This window comes from Sapajus apella, unplaced genomic scaffold (assembly GCF_009761245.1).
Source record: "Sapajus apella isolate SASKATOON/1434 unplaced genomic scaffold, GSC_monkey_1.0 scaffold81, whole genome shotgun sequence".
NCBI lineage: Eukaryota > Metazoa > Chordata > Mammalia > Primates > Cebidae > Sapajus > Sapajus apella.
In genome coordinates this window covers 9,408,591-9,432,408 of record NW_022437021.1, presented here as the reverse complement: position 1 = coordinate 9,432,408, position 23,818 = coordinate 9,408,591, and the positions used below count along the sequence as shown (strand labels likewise).

General features: G+C 37.4%; 1 protein-coding gene across 5 annotated transcripts in view; it reads left to right on the top strand.

Moving 5' to 3' along the window:
* Positions 1 to 23,818, top strand: part of CROT (carnitine O-octanoyltransferase) — a 53,591-nt gene that overhangs the window by 1,395 nt on the left and 28,378 nt on the right. For 4 of the 5 annotated variants that reach the window (XM_032253037.1, XM_032253039.1, XM_032253038.1 and 1 more), the window contains exons 3-7: positions 1,967 to 2,102; positions 11,560 to 11,684; positions 13,743 to 13,924; positions 14,083 to 14,207; positions 20,410 to 20,518. In XM_032253037.1, the coding sequence (XP_032108928.1) occupies positions 1,988 to 2,102; positions 11,560 to 11,684; positions 13,743 to 13,924; positions 14,083 to 14,207; positions 20,410 to 20,518 (656 nt within the window). In that variant the 5' untranslated portion in view covers positions 1,967 to 1,987. Of the gene's footprint in view, positions 1 to 1,522; positions 1,577 to 1,966; positions 2,103 to 11,559; positions 11,685 to 13,742; positions 13,925 to 14,082; positions 14,208 to 20,409; positions 20,519 to 23,818 lie in introns of all 5 variants that reach the window. The other variant, XM_032253040.1, reaches the window with a different exon arrangement.

Below are 23,818 nucleotides of genomic sequence, written 5' to 3'. Positions count from 1 at the left end.
CTAGCCTCTTTCAGTTCTTTAAGGCCATCTGCATCTTCAAAGAAACCATGAATCCTTCTCAAGCTTTAAAGCGGTCTGACTTGTCTGCTCTGCTCTTATGGACTCAAGTAGTTCCACCTGGATAACATCCCTATTTTAAGTCAGTTCTGTGGAGGATATCACAATCACAGGAGTAATGATCTCACCATATTTGCAGGTTCTGGGGATTAGCAGAGGTGGAATCTTAGGGGCCATTCACAGAAATTCTGCTTACCACAATATGATGATTTCAGGCAGGATTATTTTTATAATGTGCTTTTATAGGCATTAAAAAATTCTGACTTTATTGAATTATATGATTAGCCACTCTAAGATAAGGAAATTCACTTAAAGTTAGTTGCCTTAGGGGCACATGGCTGGAAAGTGGCAGGGTCTGTACTTGCATCCAGATCTGCATTTCCATTTGGTCCAAATCCATGTTTATGGATGGTCAAAATGGTGTGCAGCCAAAGTCAATAGTTAGAAAGAAGCTGAAGAACTTTGAGTTGATTACTATTTCTCATTTTTAAATTATCTCTCTATATTAGTGGTACAGGCTTAAGCTCTTCTGCCTACAAAAGAAAGCCCAAAATACGATGGTATGAATAAAATAGAAGGGTTTTTTTTCCCATACATCTAGAGGTAGGAGTCCAGGACTAGTAGGAAGATTCTAACATCCTCCATACGTGACTTCCATAAGTGGGCCCACTGTACTGTTTAGTTCGACACTACCTAGCAGGAGTGAAAAGGAGGGAAAGTTCAGGGAGAACACATGCATTCCTTTTCGGGAGCATGACCTGGAAGTGACACACACAAAGGTCATCACAAGGCCACACTGAGCTCCAAGAGAAGTTAGGAAAGATGTAACTGGGTGACTATATGTACAGCTAAAACTCAGGATTCTGTTAAAGCAGAGAAAAAAGGTATTGGCTGAAAACAGTCTCTGCTGTGTCCATGTTTTTGATAGTGTTCAATTTTGTAACATCTATGAGTGGATTATTATGTTTAGCATTGCTATCAGTTTTAAAAAGTCACTTTTGAAAGAATAGGAAATTCTAATTCGATATTAACGTTCTTTGATTTCTCAGTTGCTATTTTAATATATAATTACATATTTAATATATTACAATATTTAATGTTATAATTTAATATATGATAATTTAAAAGGCTTTGAGAAATCTCATTTTTTATTTAGCATTAGTACACCTTATTCACATTTTGGGTTAGATTTCTTTGAACAACATGTGTTATATGTTCAAGATTGCTTTAGAACACATGAGACCATTCTGATTAGGCTGCATACCACCTGTACAATTAAATTAAAGCAGCTTATCATATGATTTATGTATTCTATAATGTTGGACAACACTTACACACCTCTTTGTAGCTTTGCTTTCCAAAGTTTTCTATATCAATGCATAATCCTTTTCTACACATCAAATACTATTTACCCACTAAGACTTAAAGCAGGTTCCCTCACCTTCTATCATGTTGTTTTGTATAGGGGAAAGACTGTTGTCTTAACAGATATGGTTTTGAGTCCTGCATTTGTCTTTAGGTAAGTTACTATATTTCTGAGTTTTGGTATATTCATATGTAAAATGGCAAAGAATGCCACCTTTCAGAGATAACATAAAAATGAGGGAGCTAACACATGTATTCTGTAATACAAACTGAAGTACTTGGCAAATGCTAGGTGTTCAATAAATAGTAACTAATTATACCAGTCCCACTGATCACTCTTTTACTTCTAGCACTTTGAGTCTACAGACTCTTTTTAAGTTGGTTTTCTCTATCTGACAGGTTTATAAATTTTACAAGAACTGGTACCAAGTCCTAGATATGCTGTGGTCCCTAAATACTGAATTAGTGAATTGTGGATTGTACCTCGGATATATAAGAGCATCTATGAGATTGAAGTTGTGAGGGATGTCTCTCTTTTCTTTAGTTTTCCTATTGTGATTTTATCATGGAAAATCAATTGACTAAATCAAATGAAGAACGAACATTTCAGTACCAGCATTCTCTTCCATCGCTGCCTGTTCCTTCACTTGAAGAATCATTAAAAAAATACCTTGAATCAGGTATGTTAATAATCTTTTAGTATATATTAATATTGTTAGCAACTTAGAAAACTGTGATACTCTTACCAGAGAAGTGGTCTTGATATAGACTCTAAGAGTTCTTGGATCTCTTGCAGGAAGGAATTCAAGGTGAGTTGTAGATTGCAGAGAGAAGAGACAGTTTATTGAAAGCTTCTCCATTATAGAGTAGGACATCCGCAGAAAGCAAGCAGACTGTCTTTAAGATTTTCTTACATGGGGGTCTTATCTATGTAGAGTAAACTAAGCTGTGTCTATGTAACGGTTAGCAGACAGCATGACAAAATTTATTATTTTATTAACTTAATCGTTGACATTTTAGTGCATGAATACATCAAGAATAATGTTAATTATCTTGAAAACATATATTGTTATGGGTATTGGGACATCTGGACTTTCCGCTGTTGTAGGAGTGTGTCTTTGTAGGTATCTTTAGGATGTTTCTTCAACTGTAAATATCTTATGACTGGGTAATGACTGGCAATGTGCCTTGCTAGTCTCAAGATGGAGCTAAATTTAAAATGGTGTTACTCTGGCTCACCTGGGCTCCTGCTTCCATAACATTTCCCCCTCTACTTATGAGAGAACCCTTAATCTTAGAGGAGATACAGAGTGAAGGTTGTTCTTCTGTAACTCCTTCCTGGTAGCAGTGGATGTTGATTGTTAGGACATGGTCCTCTCATAATAGTGTGCAGTGAGCCTCTTCAGGGAATCAGAGAGCTCCTTGCTTGCATGATGTCCCAATCATTTCAAGAAAGTTAATATAGTAGGTTAGTAAATAGATAGGTCAAACATCCACTGAGCTATTTTATCTTGCAGACCTGTACAATAAGCACAGCAGAAATAAAAATTACAATAACTAATAATAGTGAATATTATAATACCAAGCATACTGAAAAGAAATGTTTTCCAAGTGCTGGAGGGTTCATGAAACTATGCTGTTATAGAATTTTATGACAGGGAATCCATTGCCAAAATTCAAGCTGCCAGAGAACTCATGTCCTGTGATATATAATGGGAGTAGTCAGGAATATAATATAATACTGTTTTGTTCAAGGCATAATCTCCTCCCTTGGCTGCAGTTAAAATGTATAAGGCCATATGGTTTTGTAAGGCCACTGGTCTTATTTGGGAAGTTTCTATCCTGAAAGGATAGATGTCACCAAGGAGACAGGAGGGTGATAGCCTGATGAGTGTCACTGAAAGCTGCACCAGTATGTTTCGCTAGGGCTTTTACCTGTAATTCAGTGTCTGTAACTGCTGCTTGAGGAGAGAATATGGCCATAGGATAAAACCACCAAGAAGCCTGTTTTGTCTTCATCTATGATGGGCCTTGACTGTTTTTCGGTTGATGAGGAAGGAATCTAGATGTACAATAATGATATGTCCTGGAAGGTAGGGATGACCCCCTAGGACATTGTCCAGTCCAGTTGTAAGATAAGTATAGCCAACTGTGAGACCCATGTGCCCATAACCTTCCCCAAGGAGAAGGATGGGCACCCAATTTAGAGATTTATTTTGCCATCCTGTCCACATTTGATTAGTTAAGACCAGGGTCTGATTGCATTGATGGGTAGCAACCACCTCATGTTGTAGGTTTCAGCTTAGAGGTGGCTGCTGTCATGTCTCTCAAGGCATAAGAGTACTTTACCTTTCACCTGAATTTGGGTAGCCATTAATTAACTAAGCCCATCAAAAGTGGGGATGTTATTTAGTTGTCTGCAGAACAATTGAAAAAGGGGCTTTTTTTGTTTGTTTGTTTCAGTGGAGGAAGGGAAGAAGTAGTAGCTGGTGTCTTTTTGATACATTAGAAAAGGAAAGTATTTATCTCTTATAAACCATTCATTGAAGTGGCTTAAATTAGCCGATTTGATATGCCAAGGTAACCCTGAGGTTGATGAAAGAGGTAATTTACTGCATACCCAACAATTTTTCTGGTTTGGAAGGGAGGCCACAGTTTGTGCCCATTCCGTAAATAAATTAGCTCCAATATTATAATAGGTCAACTTTAATATTAAAACCAGTAATTTCATTTTGAGAGTAGTACTTGTCTACTGGATGGCTTCTTTTTTTGAAGAGAAGCCACAGGATTCTCTATTGGCTCACAAGAGTATGCTGGAATAGTGGTCACCACGTTGAATGCCTGTGGGACTTTGAGAGGTCAAATTTTGGATGAATCTACTCAAGTTTAACTCCACTAGAAGTGCTTAGAAGCACTTGATAGGGCCCTTTCCACTTTGGAGAAAGTTGGTCTGTAGGAGGTCCTTCTTTATAAGTTTTTAATATGACTAAGTCTCCCGGTTGAACAGCAGAGTTATAAATATTTATGGAGGTGGTTCTGACACATGAATATTGAACAAACATGCATGTAACATATGACTGTTTACCCTGGAGTGGAGACTTAACCCTTGCCTTACATGATCTTAGAGTCTATTTATAATTTGGTATTTTACTACCATAAAGAGTCTGTTTTGTCAGACTTATGATTTTTATTTTAACATTAAACTAGTTATGCCAGAATTCCAAGAAGAGGAAAGATATAGCAAAGTGTGTCCAGTCTCCCTGCTTCCCTTCGTGGCTGGAACTAGTTTTTCGGTTTTTTGGATGCCCTTTGGCCAAGAAGGAGGTCCATTTTGCTTAAACCCAGGAGGCAGAGGTTACAGTGAGCCATGATTGCACCATGGGGCTTAGGATTTTTTAAAATTTATTTATGTTAGGTTATAGTCCCCGCCTTTTTTGTCAAGCTATGCCATCAATGGCCAAGCTCTTATTTTATTCCATATTGATGTCAGGGTGTTCTACCTGCCCTAGGTCTATCATGTCCCTTGGTGGGACCTCTATGGCCAAGCGACTTGAGCAAAAGACTTATGGGCAATTAAACATTTTAGGCCAGGTGGGAATGGAGGTGGGCAGTTACTCATTAACCTTAAAACTCCTTTTAAGCAACATAAGAGCCAAAAACCAAATGGCAGGGTTACAAAATTTACTTATTTATAAATTCTATACATTGAACTTTTAAATCTTGACTTGTAGCAATTAGCTATATAAAATACAAGCATTTTGTTCAGCTTTAGAGGCAGTGTGCCTGACCTTGATTTGAGATCTGAATTGATTTTATTCCCCAAAACAAGACCTTTCAATCTCATGTGATAGTCTCTGGGTCTAGAAGGAATGAATCGTTTCAAATTCTGGAGAAAAGACAAAACATAAGGAATTAATGTTTTAAACAGAAATATCGTAAGCCCTGCCTAGTTTTGAGAATGACAGGAAAGGAAACCCACAGGTAGCCAAATACTTAAATTATTTAGTATCAAGGCATAGAAAAATTATATTCAGTTATAAGCAAAATTATTAAATGAATTTTAATGTTTTGAATATAGGCCTGTCCTTATATCTCTATCTGTAGGTCTCATGAAAGTAGTTTACTTTGATTGTCCAGGTCTAAAGACAAGGCTTTGATTAGCTTCAGTTTGCTGTAAGATACTATCAGGAATCAGTGCCTTCTTTAGATGAGCTCTATGTGCCCAGGAGTCAAAGCCCTGTAACTTAAAGGCACAAGGATTAGTTAGTAGCACTTGATAGGCACCCTTTTAAGGAATTAGAGGGAGTCCTTTAACTGATTTTCTTTCTTTTCCTTTTGTTGTTTTTTTGTTTTCTTTAAACACAGTCTCATTCTGTCACCCAGGCTGGAGTGCAGTGGTGCAGTCTCGGCTTATTGCAATCTCTGCCTCTAGGTTTAAGCAATTCTCACAACTCAGTATCCTGAGAGCTGGGATTACAGTCATGTGCCACCATGTCCAGCTAATTTTTTGTAGTTTTAGTAGAGATGGAGTTTTACCAAGTTGGCCAGGCTAGTCTCAAACTCCTGACCGCAAGTGATCCACCTGTCTCCACTCTCCAAAGTGCAGGGATTACAGGTATGAGCCATTGCTCCTGGCCCTTTAGCTGATTTTTTTTTCTAGTATATGTAATTATCAGGCTGGAGGTGGTATGTATTAGGCCATTTTTACATTGATGTAAAGAAATACCTGTGGCTGGTTAATTAATTTTCAAAATAGAGGTTTAATTGGCTCAGGAAGCATACAGGAAGCATAGTGCTGGCATTTGCTTCTGGAAAGTCCTCAGGAACCTTAAAATCATGGTGGAAGATAAAGAAGAAACAGGCACTTCACATAGTGAAAACAAGCAAGAAAGAGAGAGTAACAGGGAGGAGGAAGTGTCACATACTTTTAAACAACCAGATCTGGTGTGAAATCAGAATGAGGGCTCACTTGTCACCAAGGAGACAGCCCAAGCCATTCATGCTCCCATGATCCAAACACCTCCCACTAGGCCCCACCTCCAACACTGGGCATTACATCTCAACATGAAATTTGGAGGGGACATCTAAAGTGTATTATGGTGATAATGAAGTCCATGGTATGACTGAAAGCTTTAAAAAGATTCTATAGCCTTGTAGTGATTTTTATAGCTTTAATAAATCCCAGCAATAAGACTAAGTCAGAGACTTAATATAGGATTTTGAGGATGTTTATTAAACGTGTTAAAAGGCTGAAAACATTTGATCAAAACAGAAGCACAGGTCATTGTAAAATAATAGTTACTCATTTACCCAAAGTGATAATGAAATACTTTAGAAGCAATATAGAAAAGTATATAATGTAAAAACCTTAACCTTTTGAAATCTTGGTTGTTTTAGCAACAAAATAACCTAATAGAGATAGCATATGAATTATAAAATTTTGTTTCTTAAGACAGTTACCAAAAGTCAAAAAAAGCTTTCTGCAGTGTGACTACTACTCCTTATGAGAAGCTCATTTAGATAACCTGGACATCAAACCTGATGAAAAAAGTGCTTGAATTTAATTGGACCCAGGAAGCGTATGTTCAAGGTTATGAGTATTACAGAGGATTACCTCACTCATAAGAACAACATGAGTTTTTTTATAACATTGAAAGCTTAGACATATTTTAAAAAGCCAAAAGTACAGAATCAAGTATTACTAGAGGTAAACATTGCTTTTCTAGACCTTCAAGATAAAATATTTTAGCATTAGGTCATAATAACAGTAAAACTAGAACTGGAGAAAAGAAAAGCTGATGAGAAGGCTGAAGGAAAGAATTATCCCAGACCTCAAAAAAGCAAAACGCAGTGAGACAGTAAAAGTTGAACTTCTGGGATATGATTCTGAGACTTTTTAAAAGAAATGGGTTATAAAAGTAAAAGTAAAATTTCTTACAATTTTATTAAGAGCAGATTAATACCTTAAGAAAGTCTTGTCTTAACATTGGGGACCAAAATTTACCTTATTTGTAAATGATTTTCTTTTTATTGTAACCAATTTAATCACATAAAAAATTCTTTTCATTAATTCCCCTTCACAAATCTTATGACTTACACAAACCATCTATGTCATGCTTGAACGTTCTGACTTGTTCTAAACTTCTCTCTTTCCTAAATAGTCATTTTACTTTAGGAAATAAATTTACTATACAAGATTCTTTTTCATACAAAATTATTCTCTTTTCTTATAGCCTTCCTTACCAAAAATACATCATTATTATTTTGTTTTGAGACAGGGTCTTGCTGTCTTGGCTAGGCTAGAGTGCAGTGGCAAATTCATAGCTCATTGCAGCCTTGACTTCCTGAGCTCAAGTGATTCTCCCACCTCAGCCTCCCGAGTAGCTGGGATTGTAGATGTGCACCACCATGCCTGGCTAATTTTTATATTTTTTGTAGAGATGGAGTTTTGCCATGTTGTACAGACTAGTCTTGAACTCCTGACCTCAAGTGATCCACCGGCCTTGGCCTCCCAAAGTGCTGGAATTACAGTCATGAGCCATTGGGCCTGACCAAAAATAGATTTTTATATTGACAACTTTCTTCACATCTCTTTCTCCCTACTTGTTCCTTTTTACCTCCTTTCATAGGTAAATTTTAAATAAGCTCTAAATTATATAAAATTATTATTATTTTTCAACTGGGAGAATGTTCACTTCCCTCAATTGAGAGATGTTGAATTAAATAACCCAAAGAATGAAACTCATCTTTTGGAAAAAAATGATATGTGTAATCTTCAGGGCATGTAAGCGCAGGGCGACATGTGTCACTAGTGAGGCACAGACAGCAAATATGCAGCTGATTAAGAAGAAATCGATGCTGGCAAATATAGCTCTGAGACTCAAACAGGTTATCCAACTTTGGGTGGGGCGTCTAGCCCCCAGTCTGGGTGGGGCCTTCTAACCTCAAGTCCCTGGGTAATATAAAGAAACATGGGTATTCCTGTGTCTCCTGGGTCTTAGAAGGCTATGTTACAATGTATGTTGCAAAAAAGAAAAGGGACAACAAAGGGAAGGGAAGAGACAACAAAAGAGCACTCACCTATCCATGAATCCCAAAACTTAGAAAGCAAGAAACCTAGAACAGTTTGTCAGATTTTAGCATTGTTAGCATTTTATAGATAAAACCATTCTACAATTTTATTTTATTTTTGTAAGACGAGGTCTTACTCTGTCATCCAGGCTGGAGTGCAATGGCACAGTCATGGCTCACTGCAGCATTGACCTGCCCAGCTCAAGTGATCCTCCAACCTCAGCCTCTTAAGTAGCTGGGACTGCAGATGGGTGCCACCATGCCCTGCTAATTTTTGTATCTTTTTTAGAGATGGGCTTTTGCCATGTTTCCCAGGCTGCCAAAATTTTAGAAACATGTTATCCCACATTATAAACATTTCTTAATTGGAAATAACCCAGACAGCCAGTGAGTCATGCCAGGAAAACCTTGGACCAAAATTTTGGGCAAAGTAATCCTCATGGGAGTTTTTTTTTGTTTTTTGTTTTTTTAAGCCTTTTCACATTTTATTTTTCAGTTTCAAATGAGTTTCTAACATGTGCATTTCTTTGACATTTCTGGTTGAACTGCACAAGAAAAACAAAATCTCCCAGTTATCTAAATAGCAAGTTTTATTTCAATACCAGTAGTCTAATAATAACAGACTCAAATCAGGCAGAAAAGAAAAAAGAAAAATAAAGAGCTTTAGAAGACTCTATTTAATTTCACAGTTGCAGGGCAAAAGTAACCACCAGAATACTAACAGGCTGAAACTTCAGACGAGAATGGGAATCCAGGTTTCCACAGGGGCCAAGTAGATCAAGGTTTCTGCCTATTTTAACATGGGGTGTAAAAGCATCTAAGTCCTGCAGTGGTTAAGATACAGCAAGAACAGGCAGGGTGCAGTGGCTCATGTCTGTCATCCCACTTTGGGAGGCCAAGGCGGGCAGATCATCTGAGGTCAGGAGTTCGAGACCAGGCTGGCCAACATGGTGAAACACCATCTCTACTAAAAATACAAAAATTAGCTGGGCATGGTGGTGGGCACCTGTAATCCTAGCTACTTGGGAGGCTGAGGCAGGAGAATCGCCTGAACCTGGGAGGCAGAGGTTGCTGTGAGCCAAGATTGTGCCATTGCACTTAAGCCTGGGCAACAAAGTGAGACTCTGTCTCAAATATATATATATATATATATATATATATATATATATATATATATATAGTAAGAACAAATCTTGCAAGTCCTCAGGTTTCTCCCATGCTGTCTCGTGGCATGACAAAGAAAGCAAGCTAAAAAAGTGATAGTCAGAAGGCAATTGTGGAAAGTGAATGTAGTAAACCTCTTTACTGGCCACTGTAAGGCTGCAGTAAAGCAAAGGCAACAAGCTGGGAAATGATGAGAACTATAGCTTTCCCATATCCAGCAAAGGGGACAAAGTGGATTAGTCCAAAGCATACACTGGCATACATCTTGTAAGGCTACTTTAATTTTTATTGTGCCCCAGAGACTCTCACCTCATTGGGCTGGGATTCTAACCCAAATACTGTACCCTAGGGACTCTAACCCCATTGGGCTAGAAATACTATTCTTGATAGGATGCCAAGACAGACCCCACTTATCAGAGGTGGCCAATTATTGCTGTGCAGGCTGAATTTCTTCAGCATTGAATCTCATCCTAATGTCCCTTTGTAGTCACTAGATGATGTTACAAGATAAGGGGTCTTGATCTAGACCCTAAGAGAGGGTCGTTGGATCTCATGCAGGAAGGCATTCAAGGTGAGTTGCAGAGTGCAGTGAGAAGAGACAGCTTATTGAAAGCTACTTCATTGTGGAGTAGGGCATACTCAGAGGGCAAAAGGAATGCAGCGTCCTTAAGTTTTTCTTATATAGAGCCCTTATCTAAGTAAAGACTAAACTAAGCTATGCCTACGTGAGGGTGAGCAGATACCATGACAAAATTTATTATTCTATTGATTTAAATAAAACTATCTTTGACATTTTAGTGTGTGAATACATCTAAGCATAACTGCAATTATCTTGAAAACATATATTGTTATGAGTATTGGGACACCTGGACTTCATGCTGTTTACGAGTATGTCCTTGTATGTATCTTTAGGCTGTTTCCTCAGCTGTAAATATCTTCTGACTGTGGGTCACAACCAGCAAGGAATTATGCTTTGTTAGTTTCCAGATGGAGCTGAACTTAAAATGGCATTACTCTGGCTCTCCTAAGCTCTTGCTTCCTTAACAACACTGTTAGAAGTTGAAGGTTTAATTGTTTTTTCATTTAGGCTTGTAATAATTAAAGTTCAGGTGTCTCTTGAACAATGCAGGGCTGGGAGTGCTGACCCACATGTATTAGAAAATCTGAGTACAACTTTTGGCTCTGCAAATTCTGAACTGCTAATAGCCTGCTATTGACCAGAAGCCTTACCAATAACATAAACAGTTGATTAATACATGTTTTTATGTTATAGGTATTATTTTCTATATTATTTTAAAGAAAATGTTATTAGAAAAATGATAAGAGAAAAATATATTTACTATCCATTAAGTGGAAGTGGATCATCATAAAACTCTTCATCCTCATGGTTTTCATGTTGAGTAGGTGGAGGAAGAGGAGGGACTGGTCTTGCTGTCTCAGAGATGGTAGAGGAGGTAGAAGTAGGGACAGGAGAGGCAGGCATACTCATTATCAACTTTTATTTGGTTTCAATGGACCTGTGCAGTTCAAACTTGTGTTGTTCAAGAGTCAACTACGTCCTTAAAATACCCAATGCTTTTTTTTTTCTTTTTTTATGTTAATTTTTCCATAGTTTGAGAAGCGAGATAGAATAGGCTTATGAGGAAAAATATAGTCCTTTGCCCCATCTCCCTGGCTCCCTCCCCACTTGCAAATCCTCTCTCTCAAGCAACGATTTCCAAATCTTTTGTTTCATTTCAGCCACTTTATTGTTGTAAACTCTTAATTTATTGTTCGCTGTGACACTTAATACAGTATTGTGTTTTACATATCTGAGTCTTAAGATTTGCATAAGTTAGTAACAATAGAGGTGAGCTGGTAGTACTTTGTCTAAATACCTTAATAAATATTCTTTCTTTCTAGTGAAACCATTTGCAAATGAAGAAGAATATAAGAAAACTGAAGAAATAGTTCACAAATTTCAAAGTGGGATTGGAAAAAAGTTGCACCAGAAATTGCTTGAAAGGGCAAAAGGAAAAAGAAATTGGGTATTTGTTGTTATAATTGAAAAACTGATGAAGGTTAAAGAATAATAAATAAAAATATACATAGTTTTCATTTTTAAATTATTGCTCTAAAATTTTTACAGTTATTATTGTCATTTTTATAATCTAAAAGAATGAATGAATCACTTAACTTCGGGAGTTTTCACTGGGTGGATTTGAGAACTTAAAATGCAGATTTCCTGGGATAAGTGATGTCTGAAATGGGGCCCAGGGGCCTAGAGATTCTTATTTTAACAATCACTTCATGTGGTTTGGCTAAAGGTGATCTGTAGACCATGCTTAAGAAAAACATTTTGTCCAGGTGACTAGCTTGAAAAATCCAAAACAGTAAAATAGACATGTCACATAGGTGACATAGAAATATTTTAATAGTACATGGAAGAAAAGGAGTCATTAAAAAATCAGAGCGGAGAATGATTGTATATACTGTATCTTTCAGTTAGATAAATGAGGAAGAAGTTAGTATAATAATTATTGAAGGTCTCAATAATTTTCCACAAAGATTCTTTAACTTCTTCAGCTCAACCATTTCCCTACTTCGTTATTATGAATCAGAGGATGAGTTTTTATAGTTAAAAAGCATTGCCTTACATTATATTATTGACAGGTACAATAATGATTGTACCTATCATTTAGTTTTAGAAATAAAAAGCAAGCTGATTTTTTTCATACCTGTGATGGAATAATAAAATTTCACACTTTGGGATTCCTTTGTTCTCACTTTTGAGCCTTATTTTAATTAAAGTGGGGCAAAGGTAAAGAAGTGGTTGTTTTATCTGTATCCTTTTTGTTTATGTCTCTTTCTGAGTTACTAATTATAGTTTATAACATCACTTTCTTCAAAAAAGACTGCAGGTAATTTGATAAGATGTGCTTACTTACGCATGGAATTCAGTTGCATATTGTGAAAGAGGCACACATAGAAAACCATGTCTGTGAAAAATCGAAATTACTTTAAAGCCTACTGAAAATTTTTTATATTTCCTTTCTTTTATTTATTTATTTTTTGGAGACAGGGTCTCGCTCTGTTGCCCAGGCTGAAGTGCAGTGGTGCAATCTCAGCTTACTGCAACCTCTGCCTCCTGGGTTCAAGCAATTCTGCCTCAGCCTTCCATGTGGCTGGCATTACAGGCATGCACCACCATGCTCAGCTGATTTTTGTATTTTTTTGTAGAGATGAGGTTTTGCCATGTTGGCCAGGCTCGTCTCAAATTCCTGGCCTCAAGTGATCTACCCACCTCCGCCTCCCAAAGTGCTGGGACTACAGGCATGACCCACTATGCCCAGCCAGTTTTTATATTTCCGATTTAGTATTTCAGTTTTTGTTTGGAAAAGGAAAATTGTAAATGTCTTAATAACTCTTATCATTAGGTGAGAACTTATTGATTATCTGTTATGTCCCAAGTACTCTGAAGAAATGCCTAAGTACTTTGTTGCATACTTGTGACTTCAATACATGTCTGAGCATACCTTTTGGTGCTTTCTTGTTACTTGTTTTTGATAGTGCAGTTAAACCAAATAATACCTAATATCCTATAGCTCCCCCCAAAAAAGGAAATTATCACAATAACATTTCTCAATATCTATGATGGTTTAAAACAAGAATCATGTTTTTATTTATTTAATTCATTTTTTGAGACAGGGTCTTTCTGTCACCTAGGCTGGAGTGCAGTGGTATAATCATAGATCACTCCAGCCTTGAACTCCTAGGGCCTCAGGTGATCCTCCTGCCTCAGACCCTTGAGTAGCTAGGACTATACGCATACCCAGCTAAATTTAGGTTTTTTGTTTTTTTTTTCCAGTAGAGACAGGGTCTCTCTATGTTGCCCAGGCTGGCCTCAAGGTCCTGGCCTGAAGCGTTTCTCCCACTTGGCCTCCCAGAGTGCTGGGATTATAGGTGTGAGTCAGCTTGCCCAGCCAGAAGACATGTTTTTAAATGTTGAAAAATTTAACAAATGTACCTTGCCTTTTAAAATTGCCAGTAGTTACACATTCATGTATTATGAAGAACATTAAGCTGATGTTCTCAATTTCTTTTAGCTGGAAGAGTGGTGGCTGAATGTTGCCTATCTGGATGTTCGTATACCATCACAACTGAATGTCAACTTTGCGGGTCCTGCACCTCATTTTGAACACTACTGGCCTCCAAAGGAAGGCACTCAATTAGAAAGAGGAAGTATAATTCTTTGGCATAATTTGAACTACTGGCAACTATTAAGAAAGTAAGGACGTGTGTGAATTTAGTAACAGGCTTACCTGAAGTCTCAGGTGGCAAAATGTTGAGAAGCTTAATTTTCTTATTTGGGGATGAATACTTCAGTTGTGGCTGCTTTTTAAATTTTATAATGACTTCTTGATCAAAATACTTCTTTTTAAATAGAGAAAAACTGCCTGTTCACAAAGTTGGAAATACTCCTCTAGATATGAATCAATTCCGAATGCTGTTTTCTACCTGCAAGGTTCCAGGAATTACAAGGGACTCAATTATGAATTATTTTAGTACTGGTAAGTAAAAATGCAGGTATTTTTTTAGTAAAGGTGTTGGAATTTGGGTAGTCTACTATGACATGATGGAACATACACTTTTGAAGAATATTACTGTTGGGGCTTTGACAAAGGTTTTCTGTGAGCCTTATATTTGAATCATTCTGATTAGTTTAGATGTATTTTATAGGAATGGATTTTCTAAAGGTGTCTTACATGGTTCAATACAAACTTGATGCTTATGTTCCATCATTTGAAAGTTTAAACTTTAGTTGAATAGTAGAATCAGAGTATTAAGGAAATCCTGAAACATGTGATCTGGATGCTCCTCTTTCTCTTTCTACCCTCATTTTTTGTTTCCTGAATTGTCTTTTTGAGTGTTTGCTTACATGTACTCATCGTGCCACAGTCTCCCCGTGAGTCTGCTTTTCCCCCCACCTTATATGAGGTGAAAGCCTAGAATCACTCTTCCTTTTTTTTTTTTTTTTTTAAGACAGGGTCTTACTCTGCTGCCCAGTTTGCGATCTCAGCTCACTGCAATCTCCACCTCCTGGGCACACAAGTGGTCTGCTTGCCTCAGCCTCCCAAGTGGCTGGGACTTCAGGCAGACCTCCACACCTGGCTAATTGGTATATTTTTTGTAAAGATGGAGTTTCACCGTGTTGCCCAGGCTGGTCTCAAACTCTGGGCTCAAACAATCTATCTGCCTCAGCCTCCAGAAGTGCTGAGATAACAGGCATGAGCCCAATGCCTGGCTTGGAGTCACTCTTCTTAGAAACACATGAGTTCAGATTGACTCATCAATTTTTTTTTTCCAACTGTCAGTTTAATGGCAGTTTCTGCTTAGTGTCCTAGCTTATCTTGAAATGGAAAATTCTGCTGTGGTAACTGCTTTTTTCACAGTTTATACTTTCTGAAGAGTGTAATTATGAATGGATTTTTTTCTTACATAAAATTTTATTTAAAAGTACAATATTTATAGCCAGTCATGCTCATAGTATTAGGAGTATGAGCTTACTTTCATATAGAACTCAACTCTTCTTTGTAAACTTCCTTACATGCTTGAGATATTTAATGTCCTCAAGCCCACATATATTTACCTTGATGTTACCAGTGAAATAATTAAAAGATTAGGGAAACTGAGTTATTCATGGTCTAATGTTTAATGTGCAAATATGAATGGAAAAGATGATCAAGAGAAAATTAAGGAGAGCAATAGCAAAGAGAGAAAATATGCATATCAGTTAAGAACTTAATATTAATACCTGGCTTTGAATTGTCTTTATCACTTAGTAGGTATATCCTTAGATAAAGTAACTCTTTTGAGTTATAGTTTGTGAAATGGGGTTTCATTAATAATGCATCTCTTGATATGGTGGTTTAAGCTGACATGGTTATTACATTTTGGGGCTTACATGTGAAGACATACAGACAAAGGGATAAAGTGTGAGGTAGACATGAAACAAATCAGAATTCATGGCAGATAATATACAGACAGTTCAAATAAGGTGAGTAACTGTATGGCTGTTTTATGTTAGGTAGTCAGGGAAGGCCATTCCAAGGATCTGAATGATAAGATGGACCCAGAGAGTTTTTCGGCTTTCTTTTGTTTAGCTGACTTTCGTTGCTGCTGTTATTTTTTGTGTGTATTGAGGGCAGAATGCTCTGGGCAGAAATAAAGTTGGCAGGTTAAAAAGGCAGTATGAATGGAACAGGGTACACAGGAAGGAGATGGGCAGATTGGAAAGGTGACTAGAGGGTAGATCATATAGTACTTTATAAACCAAGTTAAAGTTTTTGGCTTACATTTGAAATGTGAATGGAAACTTAGTGAGTTCTGAGGAAAAGAATGATGACCAGATTTATGCTTTAAAAAGACCATTCTGCCTACTATTTGAAGAATAGACTTTTAGGAGAGAGATAAGTTTACAAGCAGGGAGGTCAATTAGAAAGTTGTTCCTGTAGTCCAAGTGAGTCAGGATAATGACTTGTACTAGGGTGGTGGCATTGGAGTGGTGAGAAATTATACTCTGGATATATTCTGGATTTTGGGTTAGCAGGAATATTCATATATTGGTTGTAAGATGTAAGAGAAAAATGGAATCAGATGATTTCAACATATTTGGTTTGAGCAGCTAACAGGGTAGATGGCTGTGTAGATAGATTCATGAGGTGGGAAATAGTGGGAGGAGATGATTTGAGGAGAAGCAAGTGGTCTTTAAACTGTGTTGAAATTGACATGCCTTTTAGACATCTACATGGAAATGTAAGTAGGCAGTTGGATTCAAGATTTATGGTTTTGGAAATAGCTGGGTGGAGTGGCGCGCACCTGTAATGCCAGCTACGTGGGAGGCTGAGGCAGAAGAATCGCTTGAATTCATAAGGGGGAGATTGCAGTGAGCTGAGATTGTGCCACTGCACTCTGCCGTGGGCAACAGAGTGAGATTCCATCTCAAAAAAAAAAAAAAAACCAGAAAATTGAAAAATGATGTGTGTTGACAGTATGGGCAGAGTTTAAGCCACTGAAGTTAGTCTTAATAAGGAGGCTATAATTAGAACTAGTTTTCATTTTTTGTCTTTTTTTTTTTTTTTTTTTTTTTTTTGTCTGTCACCCAGGGTGGAGTGCAGTGGTGTGATCACAGCTCACTGCAACATCAACCTCCTGGGCTCTAGCAGTCCTCCCACCTCAGCCTCCTGAGTAGCTGGGACCAGGCACATGCCACCACACCTGGCTAATTTTTGTACTTTTTGTAGAGATGGGGTTTTGCCATGTTGCCCAGGCTGGTCTCAAACTCCTTAGCTCAAGTAGTCTGCCCACATCAGCCCCCAAAGTGTTGGGATTACAGGTGTAAGCCACAGCACCCGGCTCTTGTTTGTTTTTACCTACTCCCTAGGAGACCATTAAGATGAATTCAGTCATACCTTTCATCCATGTTTACTACATTTGCATAAAAAGCCCAGACTGCCCATGTTATCCCTTGTCAGCTGGATTCCAGATTCCCCATCGCTCTGATCTACCCTCACCACTTCCCCAAACCCTTCTGCTGAACTTTCTGGAGCTCATGATCAGCCAAATCCATTATAAGATATTGTTACTAAAGTTTGATTGTTCAGTAAGCTCACTACTTCCCTTGCAACCCTCTCAAGGGTTTTTTTTTTTGATAGGGCTTGTGGGAGGCATTGGTATCCTTTTTGTTTCCCCTTGCCCTTTCTCTTTTCCCTTCTGCCTTAACAATTTTAGCCCTTTTTGGGGGCAAAAAAGTCACTAGGTTATATCACCACTACATTGTTGCAGTGACTTTCCTCCTGCTCATTCCCCTTCATCTATTGATTTTTTTAGTGCCAGTGCCTTTCTTTCCATTACTACCTCAGTCACATTCTTCATGATTTTAGCTTTCAATTGTAGATGATCCATAGGCTCTCATATCCTTCACTTTATAGCTCTAGGAAACTGCATGTCTTTCAGTAATCCAACTCAGCTGTTCCTCTGGCCACATTGTGATTTACAGTTTCATTCCTGCTTCTCCAAATTTTCACTTCTTTCTGGTTCTTCACCGTCATTACTCCCAGGCATACACATTCAAAACTCTGTCACCCCTCCCTGGTACTAATGTGGTAAAACCTAAACATTGTTTAATTTTTAATCTGTCTTTTCTCTACATATCAAAGATACCTACTCTAGCCATTTACTTGGCCAAAGAAAACCACAAAACCTCACTTAATGATCTCAGTTAAATCTCAAGTTGGTCCCCAGCACTATTATGCTATCTTCCTTGGAATTTCCCTTCCAGAGAACACTGTTTCGTGCCTTTCTCACTCCTTCTTCTTAGCTAACAAACTCTTCTTATTCACCACAAATATGAGCAATCTTCCCATTATGACATTTACCAGCCTTTCACTGGTGGGCAGTATAATGGTCCCCCAGAGATGTCTACTTTCTAATCCCTGAAATTGTTAATATGTTAGGTTACATGGTAAAGAGGAATTAAGGTTGCTAGTCAGTTGACTTTGAAATGGGGACATTATCCTGGATTATTCACATGGGCCCAAAGTATTTCATCACAAGGTCTTTATTCATGGAAGAGGGAGGCAAAGGAGAGAAGCAAAGAGATGGTAGTATAAGAAGGTTATGATCTTCCCTTGATGACTTTGAAAATGGAAGAAGGGGTTCATGAGACCAAGGAAGGTGGATAGCCTCTAAAAGCTGGAAAAAGGAAGAAACTGATTCTCTTCTAGAGCCTCTAGAAGGAACACAGCCCTGATGACACCTTCATTTTAGCCCAGTAAGACACATTTCAGATTTCTGGTCCTTAGACCTCTAAGTTAATAAATTTGTGTTGTTTTAAGCTACTAAGTTAGTAGTAACTTGTTTTTGCAACCATTGAAAACATACTAATTCAAATATATGCCCATTCCCTATCCCCTTGCAATATGTTACTGCAAATTCATATGCTTTTCTTTTGTTTTTAAAAAACAGATGAACTGCTCTGAGTCTTAAGGACAACTCTTCCATATCTGTGCTGAGTCCTGCTTCCTCTTGCCTGGCCAAGGACCTTGCTTTTGCATTATCCTCTCTCTTTGCTGTTTATCATTTTCTTTCTTTACTTGATTGTTCCCATCTGTAATATCTCCCATCTTAAAAGGAAAACAATTCACCTCTTGTCTCCTTCAAGTATCATGCCCCATTTGAAGCCACCATCCCATCTCTCTTAGATTGTTCTCACCTAGATGGCTTTAGTCACCTCCTAACTGATCTTGCCTGCCTCCTCTTCCCCCTTGTAATCTGTTCTCCATGTAGCAGCTGGAGTGATCTTTTTAAAGTATTAGTTAGATCACATTATCACTCCCCTGCTTACAACCATCTTATGGTTTCCTTCCCATCATACTGCAAAGCACTTTCTGGGGTCAGTATGATCTGGCTTCAACCTTATCTACCACTCTACCCTCTTCTTCCTGCTGCAGCTGCTTGTTTTTCTTCAGGCAGATCGGCTCATGTTTATTCCAGTGCCTTTGTGCTTGCTATTTCCTCTGCCGGGAAAACTCTTCTGCGGATATTTCCATGGCTTACTTTCTCACTTCATTCAGTTTTCTGCTTAAATATCCCCTCAGGTTTATCCTGAGGTAGCACCCTTCTGCCACCCTCACCCCTTCCAGCCATTTATTGATTAATTTGGCATAAGGTTTATTCTTTTCCAGCCCTAAACTTGGAAAGGGATGTGGTCAGGAGATGACACCAATATAAGAATAGTGGTGGTAGAGACAAAGGTTCTGGAGGTTTTTGAAAGGGAAGAAAGAAGAAATAGTTTGGAAGTAGCCATGAGGAATAAGGAAAATACATACCTCACCTCCGAGGTCTTGAGGAAATAAGATATAAGAGGAAAAAGAGTAATGTTATCAGGAGACAGTTCTTCCTCATAGCTGATGAAAAGATTTCATGAGATAATGTGTATAAAGGCCTTAATACCGACCCATAAATAATAGCAACCAGTATATTTCCCTCAAGTGGCAGTGTATGTCTTCTCTTTCGTACTCTTTTTCCATTTTCTTTTCTTAGAAGGTAGGGGCAGGGATCATATAAGAAGATCTTTGGCAAAAAGGGACAAGTACCTAAAAATGGGGCTATATCAGAAAAGTCTGAAGTTTACAACAAACAGTTCTTGGGGAGTTAATGTGTACCAAAGGAGTCAGAGAATCCATTGTCAGCGGCTTACCAAGTGTTACCAGACTGGACAAAATTCTTTTCCTTTGCCACTTGGGCATACTGTATCCTTTTCTACTGAAAATTAATTTATTGAGGAATCATAGCTAGATATTACTGCAATTAAATTTCCTGACGATTAATTAACATTAAAATAATCCCAAAGAGAAACTTGTTAATTCAAATGGCTCTCCTCCAAGATTCCTCTGGTCTCCTCCCCTTCCCATTTCTATTTCTAAGTAAAACTAGAAATGTCTGCAGTAGTTTGGGATTTATGTGATTTTCAGGGTGTTTGAAACTTGTGGATTTCTAGATGTCTCACATGGAACAAGTGTCAGGAGTATGTATTTATACCATAGTAACTGCAATTCCATTAATACATTGTTTTTGTTATGTGATATATGTGATGACTATATGATAAATAAAATATTGGAGGAATGTATACTTTTCTTCTAATGGAGATATGCATGTTTATTCCTGTTTAAGGTTAGATTTGAGGCTTGTGTTTTCTGTTTCTTTTTCCAGAGAGTGAAGGGCGTTCCCCAAACCACATCGTAGTGCTGTGTCGAGGCCGAGCTTTTGTCTTTGATGTAATACATGAAGGATGTTTGATCACACCGCCAGAGCTTCTCAGGTTTTCAGACTACTTTCTTGAGTGTCATTAGGTCTTAAGGTGTTGCATGAATTAAAATATACATGTTTTGAATTGCCTTTCAAGGTGACAATAAGCTTAAAGATAAGAATTTTATACATGCCTTTTTTAAAAAAAAACTATGTATTTTTAAATTATTTTTAAATTTTACTATATATATATGTTAATTTGGACAAAAGGAAAACATTACATATATTACCAATTCCATTCCCTGCCCCAGAATTAATCACTGTTATTACTTTAGTGTGTTTCATCTTTCCAAACCTGTTGCAATGAATTTTCATGCATACCCAGCTTAAAATATACATAATATGTATTATATATGTGTGTGTATATACATACATCTGGTATATATTTTCTTTGTATATGTTTTAAAGTATATAAAATTTCAAAATGTATAGGGGATTATATAATGATAACTCCTGTGTACCTATCTCCTAACTTCAACAGTTACCAACTCTTAACATCAACAGTTACAAACTCATAGTAATGCTGTTTCAACTATATCTCTTTCACCCTTTCCCTCACCTTCCCATGGATTATTTTGAAGATAATCTGACATAATATCTTTTCATGATAAATATTTCAGTATACATTTCTAAAACATAAGGACTCTTTAAAAATACACATACAATACCATTATCACACTTAATGACTTCTAAAAAGTAAACAATTTTTTTTTTTGAGACAGAGTCTTGCTTCGTGTCCAGGTTGGAATGCAGAGGCACAATCTCAGCTCATTGCAACCTCCCTCCTGGGTTCAAGTGATTCTTCTGCCTCAGCCTCCTAAGTAGCTGGAATTACAGGTGTCCACCACCTCGCCTAGCTAATTTTTCTATTTTTAGTAGGGATGGGGTTTCACCATGTGGGCCTGGCTGATCTGGAATTCCTGGCCTCAAATGACCTGCCCGCCTTGGCCTCCCAAAGTGCTAGGATTACAGGTGTGAACCACCACACCTAGCTAAATAAACAATAATGTTTTAATATCATTAATAAATAATCAGTTCTAATTGTTTTCTAATTGTTGGATATATATTATTTATAACTTATTTTTATTAAATATTGCAAACACGTACAAAATTGCACACAGAAATATACAGCTGAATATTCATGTAACCTGCACCCAGGTCAAAAATTAGAACATTCCTAGTATTCCAGAAGATCCCTCTTCCATACTTTCACTCCTCTCCAGGGGCAATCATTTACGTTGTTTACAGTTTGCATTATTATTTTTAAAAGGCTGCTATGGAAATCCTTGTATAAGTCTTTTGATGTACACATGCATGTATTTCTGTCTGGAACACACCACCCAGGGGAGAATTTACTGAGTCATAGGGTATATGTATGCTCATCTTCAATAGATAATGCCAGTTTTCTAAAGTAGTTATAATAATAAGTATGTCTGCTAGTGTATGAATGTTGTAGGAGTTCCTTTTACATTCTGGGTAAGAGTTCTTACTTCATTGTGTGTGTTGTTGCAATACATAGAAGATGTTTATAATTGATCTTTTAATAGAAGATGTTCTATTAAAGGTATTTTCCTGATCAACAGAAGTTCTTAATTTGAATGTAGTTTATTAATCTTTTAATCTTTACCATACAGATTATACATTTTGTGCCCTGTTTTAAAAAATTTTTCCCCAACCCAGTGCCAAGAAGATAATTTTTTATGTTCTAGAATTTTGATGTGCCTTTTACATTTGTATTTATATTCTGCCTAGAGTTAATTGATTATTGTGTTGACATGAGGCACAGGGGTAGTTGCACATTTAAAAATAGTGTTATTTTTCTAGTTAACATCTTTTAATCAACAGTAAATGTAATCTTTCCATGTTGGTAAAAATATATCTACCTTATTCTTTTAAACTATTACATAGAATTTCATCAAATGGATATATTATAGTTGACGTGACCATTTCTCTATAAAACATTAAAGTTGTTTCCACTTGTTGCTATAACAAATAATGAATTGTTTTCAAACATGCCTCTTTATGTATTTGGATAAAATATCTGTGGTTTGATATTAGAAGTGAAATTTTCACATCATCCAATGTATACATTTAAGTCAAATTGGCATCCACAGTGGCATTGTTTTTTCTGCCAGTATTATGTGAGGACACTCATTTCTCCTAATCATTGCTGACATGTTATTAATAAACTTAAAACATACCTGGTGGAGGGAACACTGGCTCATGCCTGTAATTGCAACATTTTGGAAGGCTGAGGCTGGAAGATCACTGAAGGCTAGGAGTTGAAGACCAGCCTGGGCAACATAGAGAGACCCTGTCTCTACAAAAAGTTAAAAAAATTAGATGGACATTATAGTGCTACTTGGGAGTGCTCCCAGCTACTTGGAATGCTGGGGTGGGAGGATCAGTTGAGCCTGGAAGGTTGAGGCTACAGTGAGCTGTGATGATGCCACTGTACTCCTGCTTGGGTGACAGAACAAGAATCTGTCTCAGAAACAAATAAATACATAAAAAACAACTCCCCCTCCCCCCACACACAAAAGCTATATCTAGTGAACTGACAGGTGAAAAATGGTTTTTATTGTTGTTTAAATTTGCATATTCCTCATTACAAGTTAGGTTGATCATTTTTATATATTTTATAGTCCATTTATTTGTGTTTTCTGTGAGCTACTTTTGCCTATTTTTCTATTGGCTATTTTATTTTATTCTTACTGATTTGTAGCAATTATTTATATGGCCTGTACATTAATCCTTTGTAGATTATGCGTGTTGCAAACATTTTCTTCCAGTTAAAACAAATTTTGGAAATTGTACAATCTTAATTTTCATGTAGGCAGATTTATCTTTTAAATTATTTGCTTTTGTGTCTTGGATAACATTTGTATGTCTTCCCATTACATGTTTTAGTGTGTTTTAAATTTGACACAATTATTCAATCAGGCTTATTATTATTCAAAGCCACTCTTCCAGAAATTGAACACATGCGCTTCATGGGTTACATTCAGCCTGTGACCTATTTTTCTCGGAAAGTGGTGGCTCAAGCCTGTAATCCCAGCACTTTGGGAGGCCGAGGCGGGTGGATCACGAGGTCAAGAGATCGAGACCATCCTGGTCAACGTGGTGAAACCCCGTCTCTATTAAAAAAAATACAAAAAGTTAGCTGGGCATGGTGGTGCGTGCCTGTAATCCCAGCTACTCAGGAAGCTGAGGCAGGAGAATTGCCTGAACCCAGGAGGCGGAGGTTGCGGTGAGCCGAGATCGCGCCATTGCACTCCAGCCTGGGTAACATGAGTGAAACTCGGTCTCAAAA